This window comes from Strongylocentrotus purpuratus, unplaced genomic scaffold, assembly GCF_000002235.5.
Source record: "Strongylocentrotus purpuratus isolate Spur 01 unplaced genomic scaffold, Spur_5.0 spur5_scaffold_20, whole genome shotgun sequence".
In the NCBI taxonomy this organism is placed as follows: Eukaryota; Metazoa; Echinodermata; class Echinoidea; order Camarodonta; family Strongylocentrotidae; genus Strongylocentrotus; species Strongylocentrotus purpuratus.
The window spans coordinates 24,921,801-24,942,986 of NW_022145606.1; the positions used below are offsets into that span (position 1 = coordinate 24,921,801).

Consider the following 21,186-nt stretch of genomic DNA (forward strand, 5'->3'; position numbering starts at 1 on the left):
GTTCGATACGCTTCACATTGATTTCTGTATCTCGTAACTTCTAATTCATTTGTTTGTGTTTATAACACCGAGCTAAACGATTACGCAGATGACCTTTGATGCGTGCAGTAGCCAATCGTTTACACGTACAAAAATACCACGGCGTGTATTTTAAAAATATATTTGCCTTTTTTTTTTCTCCCCCCCCCCCTTTTTTTCAGCGGTTTACCTCGTCATATCTGAACGATCGGAGATGCAGAAGTGGACCTACCATTTTTTTCTTTTTAAAATTATCGTTATCCCTCCCTCATATTTTTCTTACCTCCCCCCCCCCCCCCCCCCCACTATACCCATATCTTTTGTCGTCGTGACAATTAGCCTGGTTCACTTATTTGAACGGCCAATTAATCAGAATATGTGAAGGTTTTTCATCTTAATATAATGTTTCCTTGTTTCTTGCATTTTTATTATTTTTATCCGAACTTCATTCCAGTAGATAAAGTTAATAAAATCATGGTTTCTGGGACTCGGTGTATTTGGTGAATATGTTTTGTGTCTGATCTGAATTATTTTTCCCCAACCCTTTTTTTTTTCTTTCTCTCTCTCTCTCTCTCTTTCTTTGTCTATTTCTCTATTTCTCACTCTGCCTCTCCTAGTCTCTGTCTCTGTCTCAGTGTTTCTCTCTGTCGAATATAAAATGTTGTCATTATTTTCCCTATCTATTCATGTATTCTTTCCATTCGTTGACCGATACCAGAGAAAAACGTTTGACAAACAACAGTTCACTTTGGATGACACTTTTATTATAAAGCAAGATTGATTTTCCAAATATATTTATACATTTATGAATGTATACATTTATCATAACGCGCATAACTTGGAAGGGGGCACTGGTGTGTAATGTATACATACATTATCGCATACATCACAAACATCTTACTTTAATTGGAAGTGAATCCCAATGTTTATTGCTTCACAATTCACAAATGTTATCACTTGTTTTTATATACAGCATACACCCCTATATATTACATTTGCTTCGGGGGATTTTACACTAGATAGTGTACATCGAATTATAAATCATTTCCATTTCTAGATTTAAACAATTTACAAATGATGACTTGATCATATCATTAAAATGTATTCCAGTTACCAATTGGACAATTAACATATCTGAAACAATAAATATTAATTTCATTGCACCAGCCATATACATATATTATTATGATAAATATTATTACTTTTTTGAGGGGGGTTAAAGAGGACATTACGAAGGGTGTACTTTTTGTACTTTTATGTACGACACATCGCCAAGTATTTACACCATGTTTACGTTGATAACAACATTTGTTCTGTAATATATCGCAAACATATGAATGAGCAATAAGAAATCTAGTTATATGTCTGCCCGGTTAGGTGTATGTGTATGTATGACACATCGTCAAATATTTACACCATGCAATAGTATATTCAGTTCTGATATTTCAGAATTTCCACACGCAGACAAGGTATCCTTTTACGTACATGCTTGGAGCTATTTGCAAAAATTTGCTGGTCATTAACAGACAACACACCGATATCATCCAATGAAATACATACATTAACACAGGCAAGGTTTTCATCTATGTACATGCTTTGAGCTTTTTGCGAATGCGATTTTAAGTTACTGGTCTTAACAATCACTTAATTGCCAGACCAATTGATATCATTATTACAGAACTGCCATTGCAATGATTGCAAGCCATTCACCGCACTGACGTCATCAAAAAGATACCGTATACATGTATATAATATATGCACATGCATGTAATACATAACACAATTATACGTATTATATGATAAACAAGCATCAAGCACTTTGTGCGAATACAAATATAAATACACTGGAATAAAGGCAAACATTCATACATTTATTAATAAATACCTGTACATCATTTCTTAAAACAATGGTTTAAAAATTAAAGGTGCCGAAATTGTCGGTATAATATAATGACGAATAACAGTATAACAATTTCAAAGCCCACTTAAATATATTTTTAATAACCTGTACAAAGAGCACCTATAAGGGAAATAAATAAAACCCATTGATCACAATATTTACATGGATAGCCCATTGATTCACATAATCCGCAAAAGGTAAAGCCCCTGCGGATAAGAGGAGTGGTAAAATGGCGCCCACACGGCGTCGAGTATATAGTACCGTACGTTTTGGATGCTAACTATTATCAAGATCGATTATTCGCACATCGAAGAGAATGATAACTTTGGAAGACAATATACAAGTTTTCAAGAATGATATAGTTCCCCTGTTTCCGATGTAAAATGAATGCAACGAAATTACGCCAAATAAATGATATTTCATGCAGCAGTAATATTCAGTAAAAAAAATCTGTTGTACTTTGACATGATCTCTATTTAGATTATATAGATTATGTACATGATGTAACATAACTTTCTACTGGCATTTCCTGCCAAAGGAGTCGCACAACCGTTGCAGGAATGCATTTATATAATATATATTATGTACATATTCTTCATAGTACATGCGGGTGTCGGCCCACTTGGCTAATAGTCAGTGTACACGTTCCCAATCTATTTTGAGATGTACTCTTTACTGTTTTTGTGTTTTCTAAATTGGCAACACAAGAATGATGCAGGGTTGGAAGAACGAAAAGGTAGATTAAGTTAATGCCACACTTTACTACTTGTAGCTACTTGCGCCCTCTATTCAGAAAACAATGCCTAGTCGGTGACCATTGGTCCCCCCATGATCCTCTTTTTCTTATGTCAATTGAGAGCTGAGTTGATGAGATAACCACCTGTCCAGTGACCTTGCAGCGTGGTCTAATCCCTCCTGTTCACTAGTGCAGATGAGCTAGGCTTTTCCAGTTTCTTCTTTCTTCTTCTTTTCCCACTTTGTTTCTTCTTCTTTGTCGTCTTCCTTTCGTACAGTACAGCTTTGAGATTATCTTTGGCAATAGTTTTTAATGCGCCCCTCAAATCAGTCATTATTTGTTTGTAGTATACTTCTTTACACCAACATAAGTAGACCATAACATAACCATTTTGGCAATGGAAAAGAAATGGCATTATCATCAGTGACAAAACAAAGTAGCAAGCACAAATGAATATTACATGTTGTAAACTTAGTGAGGTTAGAAATCGCGTGTACCTTTTCAAAGGGAATTAAGAAGATTTTAAGACATTATAAAATTAATTTACAAATAGGCGTAAACAGATGTTTTTGTAAATATAATTTTTGGGTGACGCTGCTAACTTAGAATTTTAAAAAAAAGTTGAGAAACTAACTCCTTCATTTCTAAGGTTTTATCACTGTATTCAAGGCCATGAAAAAAGGGGGATTTTATTTGAATTTAGGCTCATTTTACATGTAATGAATACCTAAAAACCATTAATAATAATTCATATTGCTCTTTCATATCACACCCTGTACTACGACCAAAAATATATCTCTGAAATATGTACAGGACGGATAATGCTCATCAATTCACGAACATAATTCCACGGCACAAATTACACGGTGGTATCTCGCAAAATGGCAACACTGCGCACTTCTATAACTTCCAACATTGGTAATAAAAAAAAATCGAGTGGTCACTAAAACTTTACTTCTCTGGAGAGTGAAAATAGAGTGAATTTTCATTGTCTCAGGGTTACAATCACGTATAGTGTGATTTATTTTTATCTTTAATCATTTTTTTCCTTCATATTCTTTGTGTGCTTATTGTTGCATTAGATGTAAACTGTTGTTTTCCACGTGCACATAGTTCTTATATAGGTCCTTATATAAGTGATTATATTATTAGGCCCATAGAACTGTCTGCACTCTGCAGAGAAATTTCGTTGGATTTTCTGACTGTCGAATCTATCTTTTTAAAGAATTTTAATGGTTTGCGATAATTCTTTTCCTCATAATGGTGTCTTCTGCTCGTCGTCTTTTCCATTATAGCTGGTAGGGATAACATATAACAACTTCTGCAGGAATTTCGTCATTGAATCTATGAGTTAAAGAATAGATAGAGAAATAAAAAAAAAGACATTAACATTTGAATTTATTTACTCAATTTGTAGACGTTTGTTCTTCATTGTAGCAAAAATTCACAAACTAATTTCTGTAACTATTTTCCTTTCTTCTTTTTGTTTTGTCTCCTCCTTATTCAATTGTTCAAGTCATGGATATGGATTAAGTATTAGAATATTTTTATTTGCGACATTGTAAATTTGAGGGTGATCCGAAGGTTTATTCAGATGATATTCATGACGCCGTAAACTGCCACTTACTAAAAATAATATATACACAAATATAACAAAAATTGGGGGGTGGGGGATATCTGAACAAGGATTAATACTATGGCGAAATAATACTTCGTTTATGATTTTGTTTCTACTTGCATATAAACCAAACATTTTATGTACAAGGGTACAGAAATTATGCTAATTTATGGTATAACTAAGGCCATTTGTGTTAAAGGGATCGTTTAACAATGTTAAATCTGAGATGCACGGTTCTACGTGTTATCAGTGTCTGTGATATGGTGTTATACTGTAGCCCTACGAAAAATGCGCTTTAAAATGATCAAGAAGTGCCTCAAAAAAGTAAAAACCTTTGATTGACCGGTTTTACCATACTCGTTTTCCCTAATAGACTATAGTGTTATCAAAACCGTTTGTCAAACGCAAAATTAGATTTCGATTTTCAATCATAAATATCTGGATAATCAGACAGTCTATCGGCTTGTAAAAGTTATGGGGTTCCTGACTGACCTTAAGGTATATAATTATCATTGCAGCATGAGCTAAATCAAGCATTTTTTTAAAGGATCGAAGACAAAGTTACCGGATCCCTTTAAAGGAGAACTTACCCATTCCTTTGACTTGGAGCTTGTACCACACAAAGACAAAGAAGACAAATATGCCGAATACGATGAAGATAAACGCGTAGAGGAACTCGATCTCAGGTGTGTTGATGATTGGGGCGAAGATAAGATAGAGGGATGCACAGAAAAAGATGATTGGTATCACGATGGGAACCTGTGTGCATCAAAGGAAGAAAAAATACAAATTGTTACTTTTTAAAATTCTTAAAAGATTACACATTCCAATACCCCTTCGTATGTTCGGTAGAAACTACGATAGGATTACCTTTTAAAGGGAGTGTGTCATGACGAGACTTTGTGTCTTTCCCGTGGGCCTACTCGGGCCCAATCGGGTATAATACGACTTCGGACGATGCGACCGCAGCATTCACGTGCGTGCAACATACGCGAAACCGAAGCGTGAGGAGAACTTCCGTCTGTTTCGCTAACGCTTGCGCGCGCTGACCCAGTTAAACATCCTTTCGTTTACGTGCAGTTGTCCAAAAGAAGACGGGGATGGCGTTAACCGGTATTTGCCATATGATACACTCCCTTTAATTCATTGTGATGTTCGAACATTTCAACGTGTGACGCGCAAGACTATTGACATTTTGATTTATTTTGATAGAAGGTAGTTGCGATTGTGTTAAAGTGAAATTTCTGCATGAATACTTGAAAGATAAATTAACAATAAATGTGGACGCACAAAGTATTTCTTGCCTTCCTTTTTAGAAAGTGCATGATTTTCCCTCAGGTTTCTGGTTGGTGGTGCAACTTGAAAAATATTTCTTACTTCACAATCAGTAAGAAGATTAACTATTTTCCTTTTCTTTTAATCTTTTTTTACTTGTTTTCACTTGCGGTGAATCTGCGTCGTAGCTAGCGCTATTGCAACGACATGATAAAATGAGATGTTACCTTGAAGTAGGATTATTTGTGGCCTACGAAGGTCTGAACAAGCTTGCAGCCGACGGCAAGTAAAAGATTAACAAATTGCCTAACAGGTAATTTTTTCTTTCTCCTGATTGTGGAAGACAGAACTAGTTTTCAAACAACATATTTGTAGTCAACATTTATTACTGAAGTGGACTAATTCTCAAATCAACAATCTATAACCAGTAAGGTTGTTGATAATAGTTTTATCCACGCCTCTTGTGCATTCTACTGTTTAATATATGGTGAAATTTGTCTATAAAGACCAACCAAGGAAGACAAGAAAAGTGGTCTTTATAGGCAGGGGGTCTTTATGTTCAGGTTCCTATAATGGTACATTGTTTCAACAAGAAACCATTTTCAAGGGAAACAAAACTGTGGTCCTTCTAGACGGGTGGTCTTTCTATACAAGTGGTCACTAACGCAGGTTTGCCTGTATACTGTTGTCAATTTGATCCCAGATGGTACGCAATCTCTCTTTAATTTTGTCATTTTATATGCAAAACACTATCCTCTGCGAAATACAAAAGGGAACGGCTAAAATTCGTTGTATTACTTGATAAATGGAGACGTGTGCAACTATTGTAACAATGTTTGTTTTACCGATATGTCACAACATGTACTTAGTTCAAATGTATTGTTTTGTTCTTGCTCAAGAATGATTGAAAAAAAATTTCTTTGGAAAAAAAAGTAATCAATCTAGCCCTGAAATAATTAAAAAAAAATCCCTTACCTTAATGGGGCGTTCCCAGTGAGAATGTGTATATCGCATCATCATTAGGGATAACACAGTGAGACTGTAGAAAAGCCAAACAGCGAAACTAAAGTAGTTGAGAAGTCCGTTGAAGTCTCCAATACAGATCAAAGCCAAGGCGATCGCCGTCTATCGTAAGAAAATGCATATTTATATTATTATACAGACTATTGATTGCTAAGAGTGTTATGATAATAGTGATATATGCCGTCCTTGTAGCGCATATTATATTTTTATCTGACGTTTCTATGCACTTCCAAAGGACTTTGGATATTATTACCCCGACTTAAGTAGTATCAAAGTAAGGTGACAGACATGAAGGAGGGAGTCTCAAGAATAAGGAGAATGATAATAATAATAATAATAATAATAATAATAATAATAATAATAATAATAATAATGATAATAATAAACAATAATAATATTAATAATATTTTTCCTAACAATAATAATGATGATAAGAATAATGATAATAACACAAACAAGAAGAACAATAATGACAAAAACACCCAAAATAACAAGAACATAACAAATTGTAATGAAAACAATAATACTCTCCATCTTAGTACTACTGTTACAATTATTTATACTCCTACTACTACTACTACTACTACTACTACTACTTCCACTTTTACTACAACTAATACTTTTATGACAATAGATTTGATGATGATTGTGATATCAACGTTGACTACAATACTAGTGACAATGATGATATTGATAATGATGATGATGATGATGATATATGACTTATATTACTACTGATAATAATCAAAATCAAGAATGATGATGATGGTGAGGAGAAGCCAGGCGCGGATCCAGGATTTCTTAGGGGAGGGGGCCCAACTTTTTTTTTTTTTTGCTCCCGAAAATTTGAAAATCGCGCCGGCCGAAAAGTCGCTCAGTGGGGGGGGGGGGGGGGGGGGGGGGGGGGGGGGGGGGGGGGGGGGGGGGGGGGGGGGTACAGAGCACAATTTTTTTTTTTTTTTTTTTTTTTCATGGGAGAAGCAGGAGGAGGCGGAGGAGGAGGAAAAGGAGAGGCAGGACTCTTTTGATGATTAACTTACCACGGACATAACTGCAGGTTGCGGTGTAAGTCTCTTTGCATGTACCATGCCCAAAATCTGAGCCATATGACCTTCTCTTGCTGCTACGAAGGGTAACCTGCAACAAGCAATAATACAAGTTTTTCGATTTAATTACAAATAAAGTATAACTTTGAATTTTGGGTGTTTTATGATTGGTATAAAATTTGTATATGAAATTAGACATTTTATCACAGGAAAAAAATCCACTTTCAGTGAATAAGAATAACTAAATTATTATTATCATTATCATTATTGTTATCATTAATATTATTATCATAATTATCAATCCTGAAAATGCAAAACAAATCCTCTAGCGATGCATTCTCGTCGGTATTACTCCTTTATAGTTGTATACGAAATATATTTCAAAATATATAAACTTAAGTGGTTGATATATCAACAATAAGGCAATTAAACGAACACATCTCAAAGTATTCTGCGAAAAAAACATATAATGATACTTAGACCTACTAAACAGTGAGAAAATAAGAGGATAGTTTTTTCGTCTCGGCGAGTTTTACAGAATGGTACACTTTTATCTGCCCATGCGCAGATGGTATAACCGAAACTGCTTATAGCAATATAGGTTAGGTCAGTAAAAAGCCGGGTGCAATTTTTTTTAAAGTAAGATATGCTTTTAAAAGTAGGTCAGTTGGGATAACACGAAAATAGATAATTGTTATTATTATCAAATTCATCTGACTTACCTCCCGGCTGTAAACAAACTCGCGTTCGCTGCTCCAAAAGTTGACATGCAAACACCGACCGGAACTATCCAAGCGAAACCACCCATTGTGCGGTGTGCAAAAGTCTGCCAAAAAAAAAAACAGACAATAAAACGTTTCTGAATGAATTTGAAAAGAAAAAAACCGCACTTGCACAACCGACAGAATAATACAAATACATGTATACGACCGACAGGATAATAATTTTTCGATTCATGCCCTTTCTCAAGGTTGCTCTTTTGTGTGTACACGTTTTCCATTTTCTATCGTAATACCATAAAGTTATGCCTGGAATGCAATTATTTTATGGGCCCGAAATGGAAATCTGGAAATAAGAATTTCTTTCATTTCCCACACATTTGTAAAGGGGGATGCTAATGGAGGGCAACTCCAGGTTAGATTATAAAAAAATACAAAACTCGTGATATTGAGGGGTGGCAGATGTCGGTATACAAAAGAGAATTACCAATCAGTCGTTTGATAGTGATACGCCTTTTACATTTCAATTGAAAACATTGAGAGAACAATATCTATCATATCTATTTTGGCTTCTGATCTAATTTAGTGCAGTTTCATTCCGTGAATAAAAGATATGTTTCACAAGAGAGCCTTGTAGCTAAACAGTATAAGACTCTACAGATTGTCTTACTATGGACCCTTCTATCAACACACACAAAAAAAAACATATACACGAACAAAACAGAAAAATAACAAAACAAACTGATAACCGAGAATCTGTGGTTTAGTGATTCATATTGATATTTAATAAAACGTTTTGATTCTTTGTTTTCAATGACGTAGCGATGGCACGATTTGTTTATGAAATGGAGAGCAAAATATTATACTACAATATAAAGATAATGATAATGATGTAGCATGCAGCATATACCCAGGGAAACAGAGAGAGAGAGAGAGAGAGAGAGAGCGTTGGGGGGGGGGGGGGGGAGGAGAAGGGGAGATACATGTTAAGAATTTAGGTGATCTGGTGGAACCAGCCGTCTCAAGCAAAAGTTCAACATCATTTCAAGAATAAAAGATATTGAATCTCATAATTCAAAACAAAATGGCAGAGAACAAGATTCCTTGAAATAGAAATAAACTCTTCACAAAAAAGGTAAGATATTCAAGCTTCAGCGATGATATCTCTCTTGTTATTGTATTGTATCTTTTTTGTTATTGTATTAAAATACAATAAATACCATTGGAAAGCCTGTTTATTCTCTATTACAACGATGCCCCATTTGTAATGATTATGAACTCATGGTACACCTGACTCTGGGCCAGGTCAAAAAGTGAAATATCGCAAAAAATCGTTGTCATTGTCAACAGGAAATACTTCATTTCTTTGGATGATGGATTGTGTTTTGAATGACTAACAATGCATTTTGCAAGATCTCACTTTGACTGTCTTGGTCACCTATTTAGGTGTACTGCGCATTCCATGATTACATACACATCGGGTTCATACCAGGTTCATGTATTGGGTTTTACCAGACGTGTATCATTTAAAGCTACACTGTCTTACTTGTAGCTACTTGCTCCCTCTATATAGAAAACAATGCCTAATCGGTGACCATTGGTCCCCGTGATCCTCTTTTAATTATGTTAAGTGAGATCTGAGTTGATGAGATAACCACCTGTCCAGTGACATTGCGGGGTGGTCTAATCCCTCCTATAAACTATAGTACATATAAGCATTAAATAACGTCATTAATGTCACTATCCGAAAGACATGAGTCAGTTTCGAACCTGCGTCCTCGACTGAATCAATTGCAGTATGTAACTTTCACTGTTAGCTGGATTACAGGCGCACGCCACAAAGCCCCGCTAACTTTTTTGAGGATTTATATAGTGTATACTTACGACTGCGACTGCCTTCGATGCTAACATCTCCTCTGGAGTGATGACGGTGAAGTATGCGATATTCATGCAGATATATACCAAGGCAACGAAAGGAATCCCAATCATCAATGATAATGGAAGATTTCTGAAAGGAGACAAAAACAATTTTGGCAGAATTAACAATAGTAAGGTGTTGCTTATCATCAGAAAATAATGTATGAGTTTATCATGTAAATGCATTAACATCCATCTGAAACAGTCAATCACTGTGGGACAACAGTGAATGTGCAAGTTACATGAACAAAAAACCCAGATGATATATTGATAACGAAAAATACACATATTTCATAAGTGGCGATTTTCAAGATTCCAGATTTAAGTTGTGCTGTTCATATACAGTCAGTTAACAACCGTCTAAATTTGATGATTTTTTTTTGTTCGTTGTTGAATACTTTCGATGTAAGCTTTCATAAGTCACATTCTTACGAACAGTAAATCTGGACAAATCTATTTTTCACAAACTGTCTTTAGCTTACCTTTCCTAAAAGAAAAAACATAAAAAAGGGTTTCTTTATTTGTAGTGTTCGCCGTTATTTCAGTTTATCACTAGTTGGCTTCAACGTTTTTAGTTGCTGTTATAGCCATGCAGTAATCCATAGTTCATTTTTCCACAGTCATATAAAGTATTCCGGAGGACGGGGGTGGGGGGGGGGGGGGGGGGTCACTTTCAAACACAAATGTATCATGGAAAAAAATCTCCTTACCTTCGCGGATTTTTTAACTCTTCTGTCAAAGAATTGAGAAAACTCCTGTATCACAAAGAACAAAAGCAATCAATCACTAATGGATAAAGAGAGAATGCATACTCATAATCTGATGTGATGTATGTTTCTTTTAATGCAATTGTTATTAATAATTGGGATGCTTGCTATTATAAATGCATATTTCGTGTCTCATAAAACAATAATACTTACTAATTTGTACCATATACATTCCACATTAATGCGTCCTTCAGTTTCGAATAGAAGGTATATTTTTATTTGTATAAAGACATTTAAAATCTAAAACATGTACTTAAATTTACCACATTTCTTTTTGTTGTACTACTTGACGCTTTGTTGTTATGAAATGAAATAGTCTTGCTGGAAACAAACGTTTAATTAATTGTATGTATTTAATATTAGCATGAATCGCAAAAAAATACATTACGTCAAAGACACAAATGCTATTTACAATTTTCAATTGAAAATGGTACAATGAAGCAACGACTTTGTAAAGACGAAGCATGTTGGCCTTATACCGTTTGTCTTACACGATTAAAGTGGACAGCTTATTCATGAGTATAGAACGATCCGAGCCGTTATCGATTACGGAATGCTGATAGATAAAGGCATTTTAGCTTTGGCTATTTTAAGATTGTATTGGGCTTACTTACCATCCTTCATACGCCCAAAGTCCTTGATAAAACGCCAAAGCGTATGATAACCCATCCGGTGAGCTATGCTTAAATGATGTCTGGGGGTTAATGAACTCCGTATTACCTGTGTATGACAAAGAATTAAAAAGGATGAATATTTTTTGATGGGAAATCCAAACTTTTGAATGAGTTTATTCGCATGAAAGAGAGAAGAACAATGCGACGAAAGTGTGAATAATCCGACAAAATAATAAGAAAGTTAAGAATGGTGGAAATAGGAAATCAATCGATACAGCTTTGCAAATCTCCAATTGGCAATTTGATCTTTAGATTATGACGTAGTAATGGAGATCTCTCCTATTTTCCATGTACCAAAAATATCTTAAATGGCTGTTTTCCCTTAAACCCAGTCTTCCTTGCTGTAATATTAACACAATATATTATGGATATTACAGTATTATCAGTCCTCTAAAAAACCCTCCTGAGTCATACAATGTTTAAACAAATAAAAGCGAGTTCGAGTGTTGAAATAAAATAATGAGAGAGTTGTCAGCCCCTATATCAGAGACATTACCCCGATTCGGCCAATTTGTTATCCTTGTCACATCTACCAAACTGGATAAACCCAGAGCAAACAAACAAACAAACAAAACATTAAATCGACGGCCAAGGATCAATCCGTCTAAAAAGGGTTTCAAATTGGTTTTGAGATGTGACTACTTAGTTATTATTGAGTCGGTGGTTCTGTTTATTCTGATGAAATGAGGAAAAAACATTGAACACGCAGTCTAATGATTACAAATATTCAATCCCCCCCCCCCCCCCGACAACAAAAATACAAAAATACAAAAAATGTACATGTATATACAGAACACATGCAAAACAAGAAGTACAAAACAAATTGTCAAACATCATTACGTCGAAATAAAACTATTGTAGTACATCAATCAAACAAAATTCAATGAATATATTATTAGCTTTAAAAATAACTTGATATGGGATGGAACTGCACCTATACATTATAAAGAGTTGTTGAGACGACAAGACTTTGATCCTTTTGTATGTTACGAAGACCCCGTCGGGAGGTGCTATATTTAACAGACAATATCGACCGCCCTTTATGTTGTCTCCTCCTTGTTAAGAATAGAATCAATACCGATTACAATAGTCCTGATCGTCCTGACAAGCAACTCAGTTTAACTTTGGCTTTTTTATTTACCAATCTGCATACTCGTGTACCATGTTTAGTCATCTTTCCCCTTTTGTTAATTACTTGTTATTGCTGTGTATTTTTGTTTCTTTATGTATTCCTTTGTAATTCATGAAATGTACATTATTTTGTATCTACCATGTTTTTAGCTGGAAAGTGGAAAATAAATAAATAAATGAAAGTGAACAATACACTTTCAGGCATAACACGTTAACAGAAATAAACAGGTACCGTTAACAACTAAATTATTCATACCCCTTGTAAACGTGATGCTTTTGTGTTGTTCATGACTCACGAATAAAAGGTGGAATGGTTGAGTTTGGGCCTTTGTTGAATGTTTTTAGATATAAGCTTTGATATGTCTCATTCCCAAGAACCGTCAATCGGGACAAATCGTTTTGTATTAATACTTAAGCAATGACAGAATTGGTGAGGGTATGAATACTTTAGCTGTTAACTGTATGTGATTGCACTTGACTGTAAATTCCCACAATATTGTATTCAATTGCGTCTATAATATGACAAGTTGCGTTTCGAAAGTATATAATATATACCTATTCTAAAACCATATTCATTCATTGCACTCACACTGTCACCGCCTGGTTACTTGTACATATTTTAACTCTAACACTGGCTCATGGTTGGCATATCAAAGTGCGTTGTTTCCAATGGAAAAGGCGTTGATATCAATTGCAACTATCAGTATTAAAAATAAGTATGAACATAACTTTTGCGATATAGATGAAGGCAATAAAGGCGTTCATATAAATTGCAACTATCAGTCTTAAAAACAAGTATGAACATACCTTTTCCGATTTTGATGAAGCCAATGACAATGATGATTGCGCACACGATAAGCTTGGCAATGGTGAACCAGATCTGGATTTGATTGGCCGCTTTCACACTAGTACAATTGATGAAGGTCAGGATCACTGCAAAGTGCAAAGTAAACACGGCATAAGCAATTATTGATGCCATTGTCAGTAATGGATGTTGTACTTCTAAAAAGATTCTATGTCATTGTGAGAACACACACACACATATATATATATATATATATATATATATACTTAGATGATAGGTTGAGCAGATGTGCATTCATAGCCTTGTTAAACGTCTTGAATACCACATAGAAATCATGCTTCTGTTCATAACTTCTTGTCGTGACATTTTCGCTATTTCCTCATTTCATTTCCTCTAGCTTCTTTTCTCTCTCTCTCTCTCTTTCTTCATTTCTTATTTACAGGATTGTAATAAAAGTGCACACATATGTATATAAATCATGTACATATGTATATTCGTCATAATTCTCTCTCTCTCTCTCTCTCTCTCTGTCTCTCTCTCTCTCTCTCCTCTGTCTCTCTCTCTCTCTCTTCTCTCTCACTCTCTCTCTCTCTCTCTCTCTCTCTCTCTCTCTCTCTCTCAACACACACACACACACACATTCTCACATCAGGGCCTTTGTGGGGCACCTGATTGTGGGGTATTTCTGTGCGTTCCAGATATACCTTGTGGTCCCCTACTAGTGGGGTATGTACAACCTGGCGATAACAACCCGGCGGTGTGCTTACGATGTTACCATAAAAAAGTGTGCAAGTTTTAGCACACGCTCACAAAAAGTCATTTACGGGGTACCACTTCTAATGCCCCGCAGGGCATAGGACACCGAATATACAGTCATTTGAAAGACTTTACTCTGTGGGGTCCTGAAAAAATACCCCACAAAGTAAAAATGCCTCACAAGGGGTATGTGAAGCGCACATAAAACCCCACAAGAATGCTGAGGTGAGAGCACACACACACACACACGCACATACACGCAATCAATGTATCTATTTACTGTTAATGTGACTGTACAATCGATCATGTTTCTGAGTATTTTGCATTTCTCCTTTCTCTTACTGGTGAAATATGGCATTATATTCCAATTCTCAATTATATTTTTTGAATCACAGAACCTATCTTATTCCAAGTTAGAGTCATTTCTATATCACTATGAAAGGATGTACTCACATAGTGCCATGATTGCGAATATCCGGGCCAAGAAATCATTATCAACGCAATCACTATTGGTGATGTATTCCGCGGTGTAGGTACCCATGATGAGGCACACGATAGCAACCGTTGCTGGGCGTATCACGAGGGTGAAGGTCCAGGAGAACAAGAAGGCTGGTAGCGCACCCATGGCCTCCAAGAGGTAGGCGTATTCCCCGCCCGATTTGGGGATCATGGTACCAAGCTCAGCGTAACAGAGGGAACCTATGACGGGTGTGGTGGGTTTGGTGGTAGCGGTGGTAGCGGTGATGATGGAGGATGATGAGGTTGTGGTTTTTATTGTTGTTATTGTTCGTGGTGGTGGTTGTAGTGACAAGGGGTTGTGGTGGTGGGGATGATGATGGTGGTGGTGGTGGCGGTGGTAGTTATAGGGGGTTGTGGTGGTGGTGGAGTATGGTAGTGTGTGGTTGGGGTGAGGTGTGTTGGTGGTGATTAGGGAGGTGGTGATGGTGATAGGGGTGGGTGATAGGGGTTGGGTGATGGGGGGGGGGTGTGGTGGAGTATTGGATAATGAAGGTGAAGATGCCGAGGTGGTGTAGTGGTGGGTGAGATGATGTTGGTTTGGAAGAACAGAAGGAGAAACGGTAAAAGAAGAATGATAAGAAGAGAAAGGAGCAAACGAAGCAGGAGAAACAGAAATGAAAGAACAAATGCAGAAAAGGGAAGAGGAAAAATTGAATCAAGAAGGAGGGGAAAAAAGGCAAAGAGAAAACATAAATTGGGTGAATTGAGGCAAACTTTAAAAAAGTTTCCTGGCGACTCGCTCGTTCATCGTACATGGGGATATATCACCTCAAGTTTTTGTTCTCAAATATTCTTTATGAAAGTTGTAAAATATCTTTGAACCACCTACAACGGAGTACGCACAATGAATATGACGGACAAAGAAAAAGGACAAAATATATAGTTCCTCATTCTACCCTCAACAATTGCTGTGGTAGACAAAGGAACATCCCTTCACTGCTATTGTGTAAAAGTGTGTAGAATAAGTGCATATGCATGTGACACCTGTTCTACACATTTTTACATAATAGCAGGGAAGGGATGTTCCTTTGTCTACCATAGCAATTGTTGAGGGTAGAATGAGGAAATGTACATTTTGTCCTCTCCTTTGTCCTTCATGTCCATAGTGACGTCTATCACTCTGGGCTCCATTTGTAGAAGTGTGAGTCAACAAATGTATCTATGTGCATTTACAATGTACAACACAATCTGATATCATGGTTTATACAGTGACGTGTTTTTATATATTTCAATTTCGATTCCATGTCAGTATAATTGGTAAAGATAAAATTAATTGAATTCAACATGGGACATCAACATTTTGTTTTAATAATACTATAACAACAAAAAAAGAGATGAATTAAAAGTGAATTACAATTTATAGTTTATTTCACATAGGCCTAACATCACTGTGTTTGTAAAAAAAGAAGTATAATAACGATATTTCATTTCTCATTTATTTGTATAGATATAGATTCACGACACACTTCAAATGTGAGTTTGACCAGACCTCTCCCCCCAAAAAATAGTTTAATTTTGATAATAAATAAAGAATCAAATAAACTTACCTCCCAGCGCTAGAAATGCACAGAGAAGCCAGATGATGAGACTCATTCCCACGCTTTCGGTTTCCCGAAGAATGCCGACAGGCGAGACGAAGATTCCCGAACCGATCATGCCTCCAACGATGAAACAGGTCCCTCCGAAGAGTCCGAATTCGCGTTTGAGTTTGACCTCGCCGTTCATATTGTCCGAGGCGTATTCAATGCTGTTTGTTTTTGACTTTGACTTCCCCATTGTCGCGACGTCGATGACTTCCGTAATAAACAAGCAACTGTCTTTTCGTTTGTTCGTTCGTTCTGTTTTGTCGTGTTTGTGTTTTTTCCTTCGTCTTCTTCTACTTCTGCTTCTTGTTTTCCTTATTTCTTAATTTCTATCAATTCAAACAGACCCTATTTTATCCAGACTGCACGAGCTTCCGATCGGCAATATTCAGTATTCTTGCTTCGAATTCAACTTTAGTTTCAATACTTATGCTTAATTAGTACAGAGCTTGAATCGCTGTTCATTGTCTTATCAATTTCTCTGTCTTCACTCCGTTTACAGATCGGTATTATATTTCACTGATATAATAACGTCATGTATTTGGCATAATGATAATTCGCAGTAAAGGGATATTTCGAAGAGACGAACACGAGGTGCCAAGTTGTTTTCTTCGTAAATTTCCTCACTTCCCTAATTCCTTCCTTCCTCCTCGTCAATATCACTTCTCCTGGAATATTTTTCGGGGAAATCCCCTTATAACTAATTTTGATACAAAGCCAGCTAATAAACCGTCAGTCAAAGACAAAACCGTTTATTCCGGTATGTTGTGTCCAAGATTGGAAGTAGGCCTATTTTCATTCACTCTCAGTTTCGAAAATGGCAGACTAGAAGCAAGTTGATGAGCTTGACGACCTGGAAAGATAAGGCAATGGATAAAGGGAAAATATTTTGAAAAATATATCTAGACAATTTTAAAAATCGAATCAATATGATCGTAAAACAAAAAAGCTATGCATTTTTAAAAACAATGTTATTCAAGAAAACGAAACATGTTTTATTTAAACTATGTTAAGATGCTACGATGTTATTTCAATTGATTGTGTATGATTGTTTGATTTGTTCAAAAGCATATATTTATCAATAAATTCATTTTACAAAAAAAAAAAGAGAGAATCAGTATGATCGCTATATAATTAGAGTCAGAGTTCGTGTATCGGCTTGATAAAGAAAAAAATAACAATAAATCTTAGACTCGTTGTATAAACCAATAACCTACTTAATTTTATTTGACATAATATACGAATCCTATGAAGAGCCCAATACGAAGAAAGCTAAGCAACTGATCGTAACATTTATGTTTGCGATTGTTTGGACATAGAGATCAATGTAATCAATTGCAATAATCAATTGAATGATAAGTTATTTAGCTTCGTGTTACGTAGCCCTTGTCATCAGTGAGAAGTGAGAGTTTTTGCTATAAGCTAGTGAAATCCTTGCTTGTGATTGGTAATCAGCAGATTTGTCACTGATTTTGTCATTTGTCATTGAAAAGGCTTTGCGAAACGGGTCACAGGACTTGCTAAATTATTAAGAATTAAAACAGATGAAAAAGGGGGAATTATTATCAACAGACGAATTGTTGCAAAAAAGAAAGATATAAAGGTAATATTTATGGTTTCCGAAACATGATATTCAATGTTCATATGGTTTCCTATCATTAATGACCAATGTGATCAATTGAACGAAAACACAGCCTAGAAGAAGTCATCGAAAGCGACAGAAGGATGATAACGTGATTGGACAGAGCTGTCCTAAAAACAAATTATTTTGCATTTAAATTACATCATTCTTTACATTTTGTGGTAAACTATATGGTATTGTTTTAGAAATGGCCGGATGGATATAAACAATATTAGATTGTCTGTTCTTTTCTTTTATGTCCATGGCGATTGTAAAAATAGTCCATGATATGCACTTCAAAATCTGTGTACTCTCTCTCTCTCTCTCTCTTTTACTCTCTCTTTCACTCTCTCTTTCACTCTCTCTTTCACTCTCTCTTTCTTTATTCATCATCGTCTCTCTCTCTCTCTCTCTCTCTCTACCTACATCTCTTTCTCTTCCTTTTCTCTCTCTCTCTCTCTCTTTCTCTTTCTTAATCATATATGTGCATCCCTCTCCTTCTCTGAAATTAAATTAAAACATGTATTTCTAAATATTGATTGCATTTCACTTGTTGTTGCGTACTACGTTTGTATCGGAAAAAATAGTAAGCGAATGATCAACAAAACCTCAATCGTAAAATGAGGAAAAAGTGTAGAAAACAAAATTATTTAATCGAGGAAATTAGGCTAAGGTCACTGTTAGGCCCATGCCTAATGACTCAAATCTTTGGTTCGAGTTCTAGTTCTAGCTGTAATCTACAAAAGAAAAGGAAGGATTGTGAGGTGGGGCGTGTGGGTGGGTGTGTGTGAGCGTGAGAGAGAGAGAGAGAGAGAGGGGGTATATATAACAGAGAGATAGAGAGACAGACAGACAGAGAGAGAGACAGAGAGAGATGAGAAAAAAACTGTTCGTTACTTGCAAATATACACTGTATATAAAAAGATCCGCTAGATAATTAGATGATGTCGATTGCACAAAACAAACCCTCGTCTTCTTTTTCCCTCCCTCTATCTTGGCAGTGGGCCAGCTTTCTGATCAAATTACGTATGGACACAAGAGACTTCCTCTAAACCTGAACATGCATCATTTTCTCTTCACACTTTGGAAGAAATAGGTTTAACAGATACACTCGAATCTTGAGAAATGCATTTTAGAAACAAGAGCGAACTTTGGGCTATTTTATCCATTGTACTTATTTATCTATTTACTCATTCGTTATATATTTTATTCATGAATACATTTATTTATCCATGCCGGTCTATTCATTCTTATATATTATCTTTAAATTATTGTTCTTGTTTGTTTTTTTAATTTCCCTTTACTAGTCTTGTTTTCTATTTTCACAAAATCCAAAATGTGAAAAATCAATTACAACATTCTAAAAAAGTTGGGGTTTTCTTTTCTTCTTTTTCATTTTTCACAAACTAATAGAGGTGAGCTTTGCGACAAGCAGTAACTCTCAAATTCAACAACTACCAATGACATACTCATCACCCCCCCCCCCTCCCCCACGACAAAGAAGAGGAACAAAGTGCAATTATGAATGTTGAATTAATTCACGTTGTGTAGTGTTGTCCATTGATACATTCGTACATTTGACCCGTTGAAGTAGGTGAATAATACAATACTTTTTCGTAACGTTTAAAAAGTGCCACAAGTCTTTTACAAATATTATCAACTTCTAGATTGGGATATATATATATATCACTGATCATGTTTAATCGGGTCTTTGCTCAGGGTTTCACTATTAACTAGTTTCTCTCATTTTTTGCTTCTATTCCTAATACTAGGGAGCAATTCTCCTTTCAATGCTTTCCATGATTTTTGTTGGACCTACTTCATGCATGTTTTTCCACAAGTTATATATTTTCAACATACTTCTATTTAAAAACTATGAATCTTCCACTTTTTCAACCCTTTTCTTGGTACACAGAAAGTTAAAGGAATGTAATTTGTATTGAAAGTGTTTTATTCCCTCTAAATCATCTGTCTCTTCTTTTCTTACGCTTTAATTTTCTCTCTCTCTCTCTCTCTCTCTCTCTCACACCGTAAGGCCTTTTTCCATATTTATCATGTTGTTGTTTGCTTAACTTAGTTACTTAACATTATTGCTCGGCACAAATGTTTCGTTATACGTATAGCCTATATGAACACAAGAGGTTATAGGCCAATATATATATAACACTGAAATATATTGACAAACGCTGTAAAACAGTTTTCTGCCGAACGTAAAACAACTGAAACACGGGGCCGATTTGGGACAATAACATATCATATTCGTTAATATCCTATAGAGTCAAAAGAGCCGTAAAATGTTTTTGTTTTCTTCTTCAGTGGATATATAATATATATATCCCCAAATGAGGGTATAAAAGGAACAGGATTGTAATAACATAATAATTTTACAATATAGATTTTTTTTTTCTTCAGCAGGCCGAATTTGTGGGTGATGATGTTTACTACAACAACAAAAAAGTAGTAAATGAAAGAATATTCGACTTTTTGCATATTTTTTTACATTTTCTGGTATATTCCTGAGGATGATAAAAATATGTATATACAAGTATTGTATAATATATATGTATATGTATACAATATTTGTATATACATATATATATTACCACCTATTCTTTGCCGCGTCAGCGGATCACATGACTCAGTCAAAATCACATTACAATATACCGGCTTTCTCTCTCTCTCCTCTCTCTCCGACTTTCCCCCCACACCTACTAGAGGCATTTTGATAAACATATAATTATATATTCTCCCTTTCATCTCTCACTGAAGTTATATTGTATCCTTTAACCATTTTTGTTAAAACGTTCACTCACCTTTTTGAATCCCTCGCTTCTTATCCACTAGAAGAAACACAGAAAGGCAGTTTTTTCCCTTCAAAACGGCTAAAATCCTCGAAACACCAACCGAGCGGTAGTGAACGTACATATACAATGTCCTGTGTTTGTAAACAGAGCGGCAACGTGGTAGAGAAGAAGCCGGTTCGTAGTAAAAATGCCAATCGCCTAATATGGGATGCCAACGACGGCGAATGAACCAGGCGGGATTTTACTGGTTTAAACCGGTTCCATTGACGAACGC

At 35.6% G+C, this 21,186-nt stretch overlaps 1 protein-coding gene across 1 annotated transcript; it reads right to left on the reverse strand.

Annotated features, from left to right (window-relative positions):
• Nucleotides 1-760: 760 nt before the first annotated feature.
• LOC115918875 (b(0,+)-type amino acid transporter 1-like) lies at nt 761-21,117 on the reverse strand. The gene is made up of 12 exons (XM_030993078.1): nt 20,922-21,117; nt 16,452-17,340; nt 14,839-15,084; nt 13,632-13,757; nt 11,634-11,739; nt 10,963-11,007; nt 10,220-10,343; nt 8,339-8,442; nt 7,611-7,707; nt 6,523-6,672; nt 4,863-5,031; nt 761-3,998 (listed from the first exon to the last, which is right to left on the reverse strand). The coding sequence occupies exons 2-12, from the start codon at nt 16,678-16,680 to the stop codon at nt 3,910-3,912; spliced, it is 1,485 nt and encodes a 494-aa protein (XP_030848938.1). The 5' UTR covers nt 16,681-17,340; nt 20,922-21,117; the 3' UTR covers nt 761-3,909.
• Between the last annotated feature and the right edge of the window lie 69 nt (nt 21,118-21,186).

Excerpts from the sequence above, each read along its gene's own strand:
- LOC115918875 (XM_030993078.1), bottom strand. The coding sequence starts at position 16,680 with ATGGGGAAGTCAAAGTCAAAAACAAACAGCATTGAATACGCCTCGGAC. Across the intron at positions 11,740-13,631 it reads CTTCATCAAAATCGGAAAAG|GTAATACGGAGTTCATTAAC; the intron begins GTATGTTCATAC and ends TGTCATACACAG. Across the intron at positions 8,443-10,219 it reads CATCGAAGGCAGTCGCAGTC|ACTTTTGCACACCGCACAAT; the intron begins GTAAGTATACAC and ends TTTTTTTGGCAG.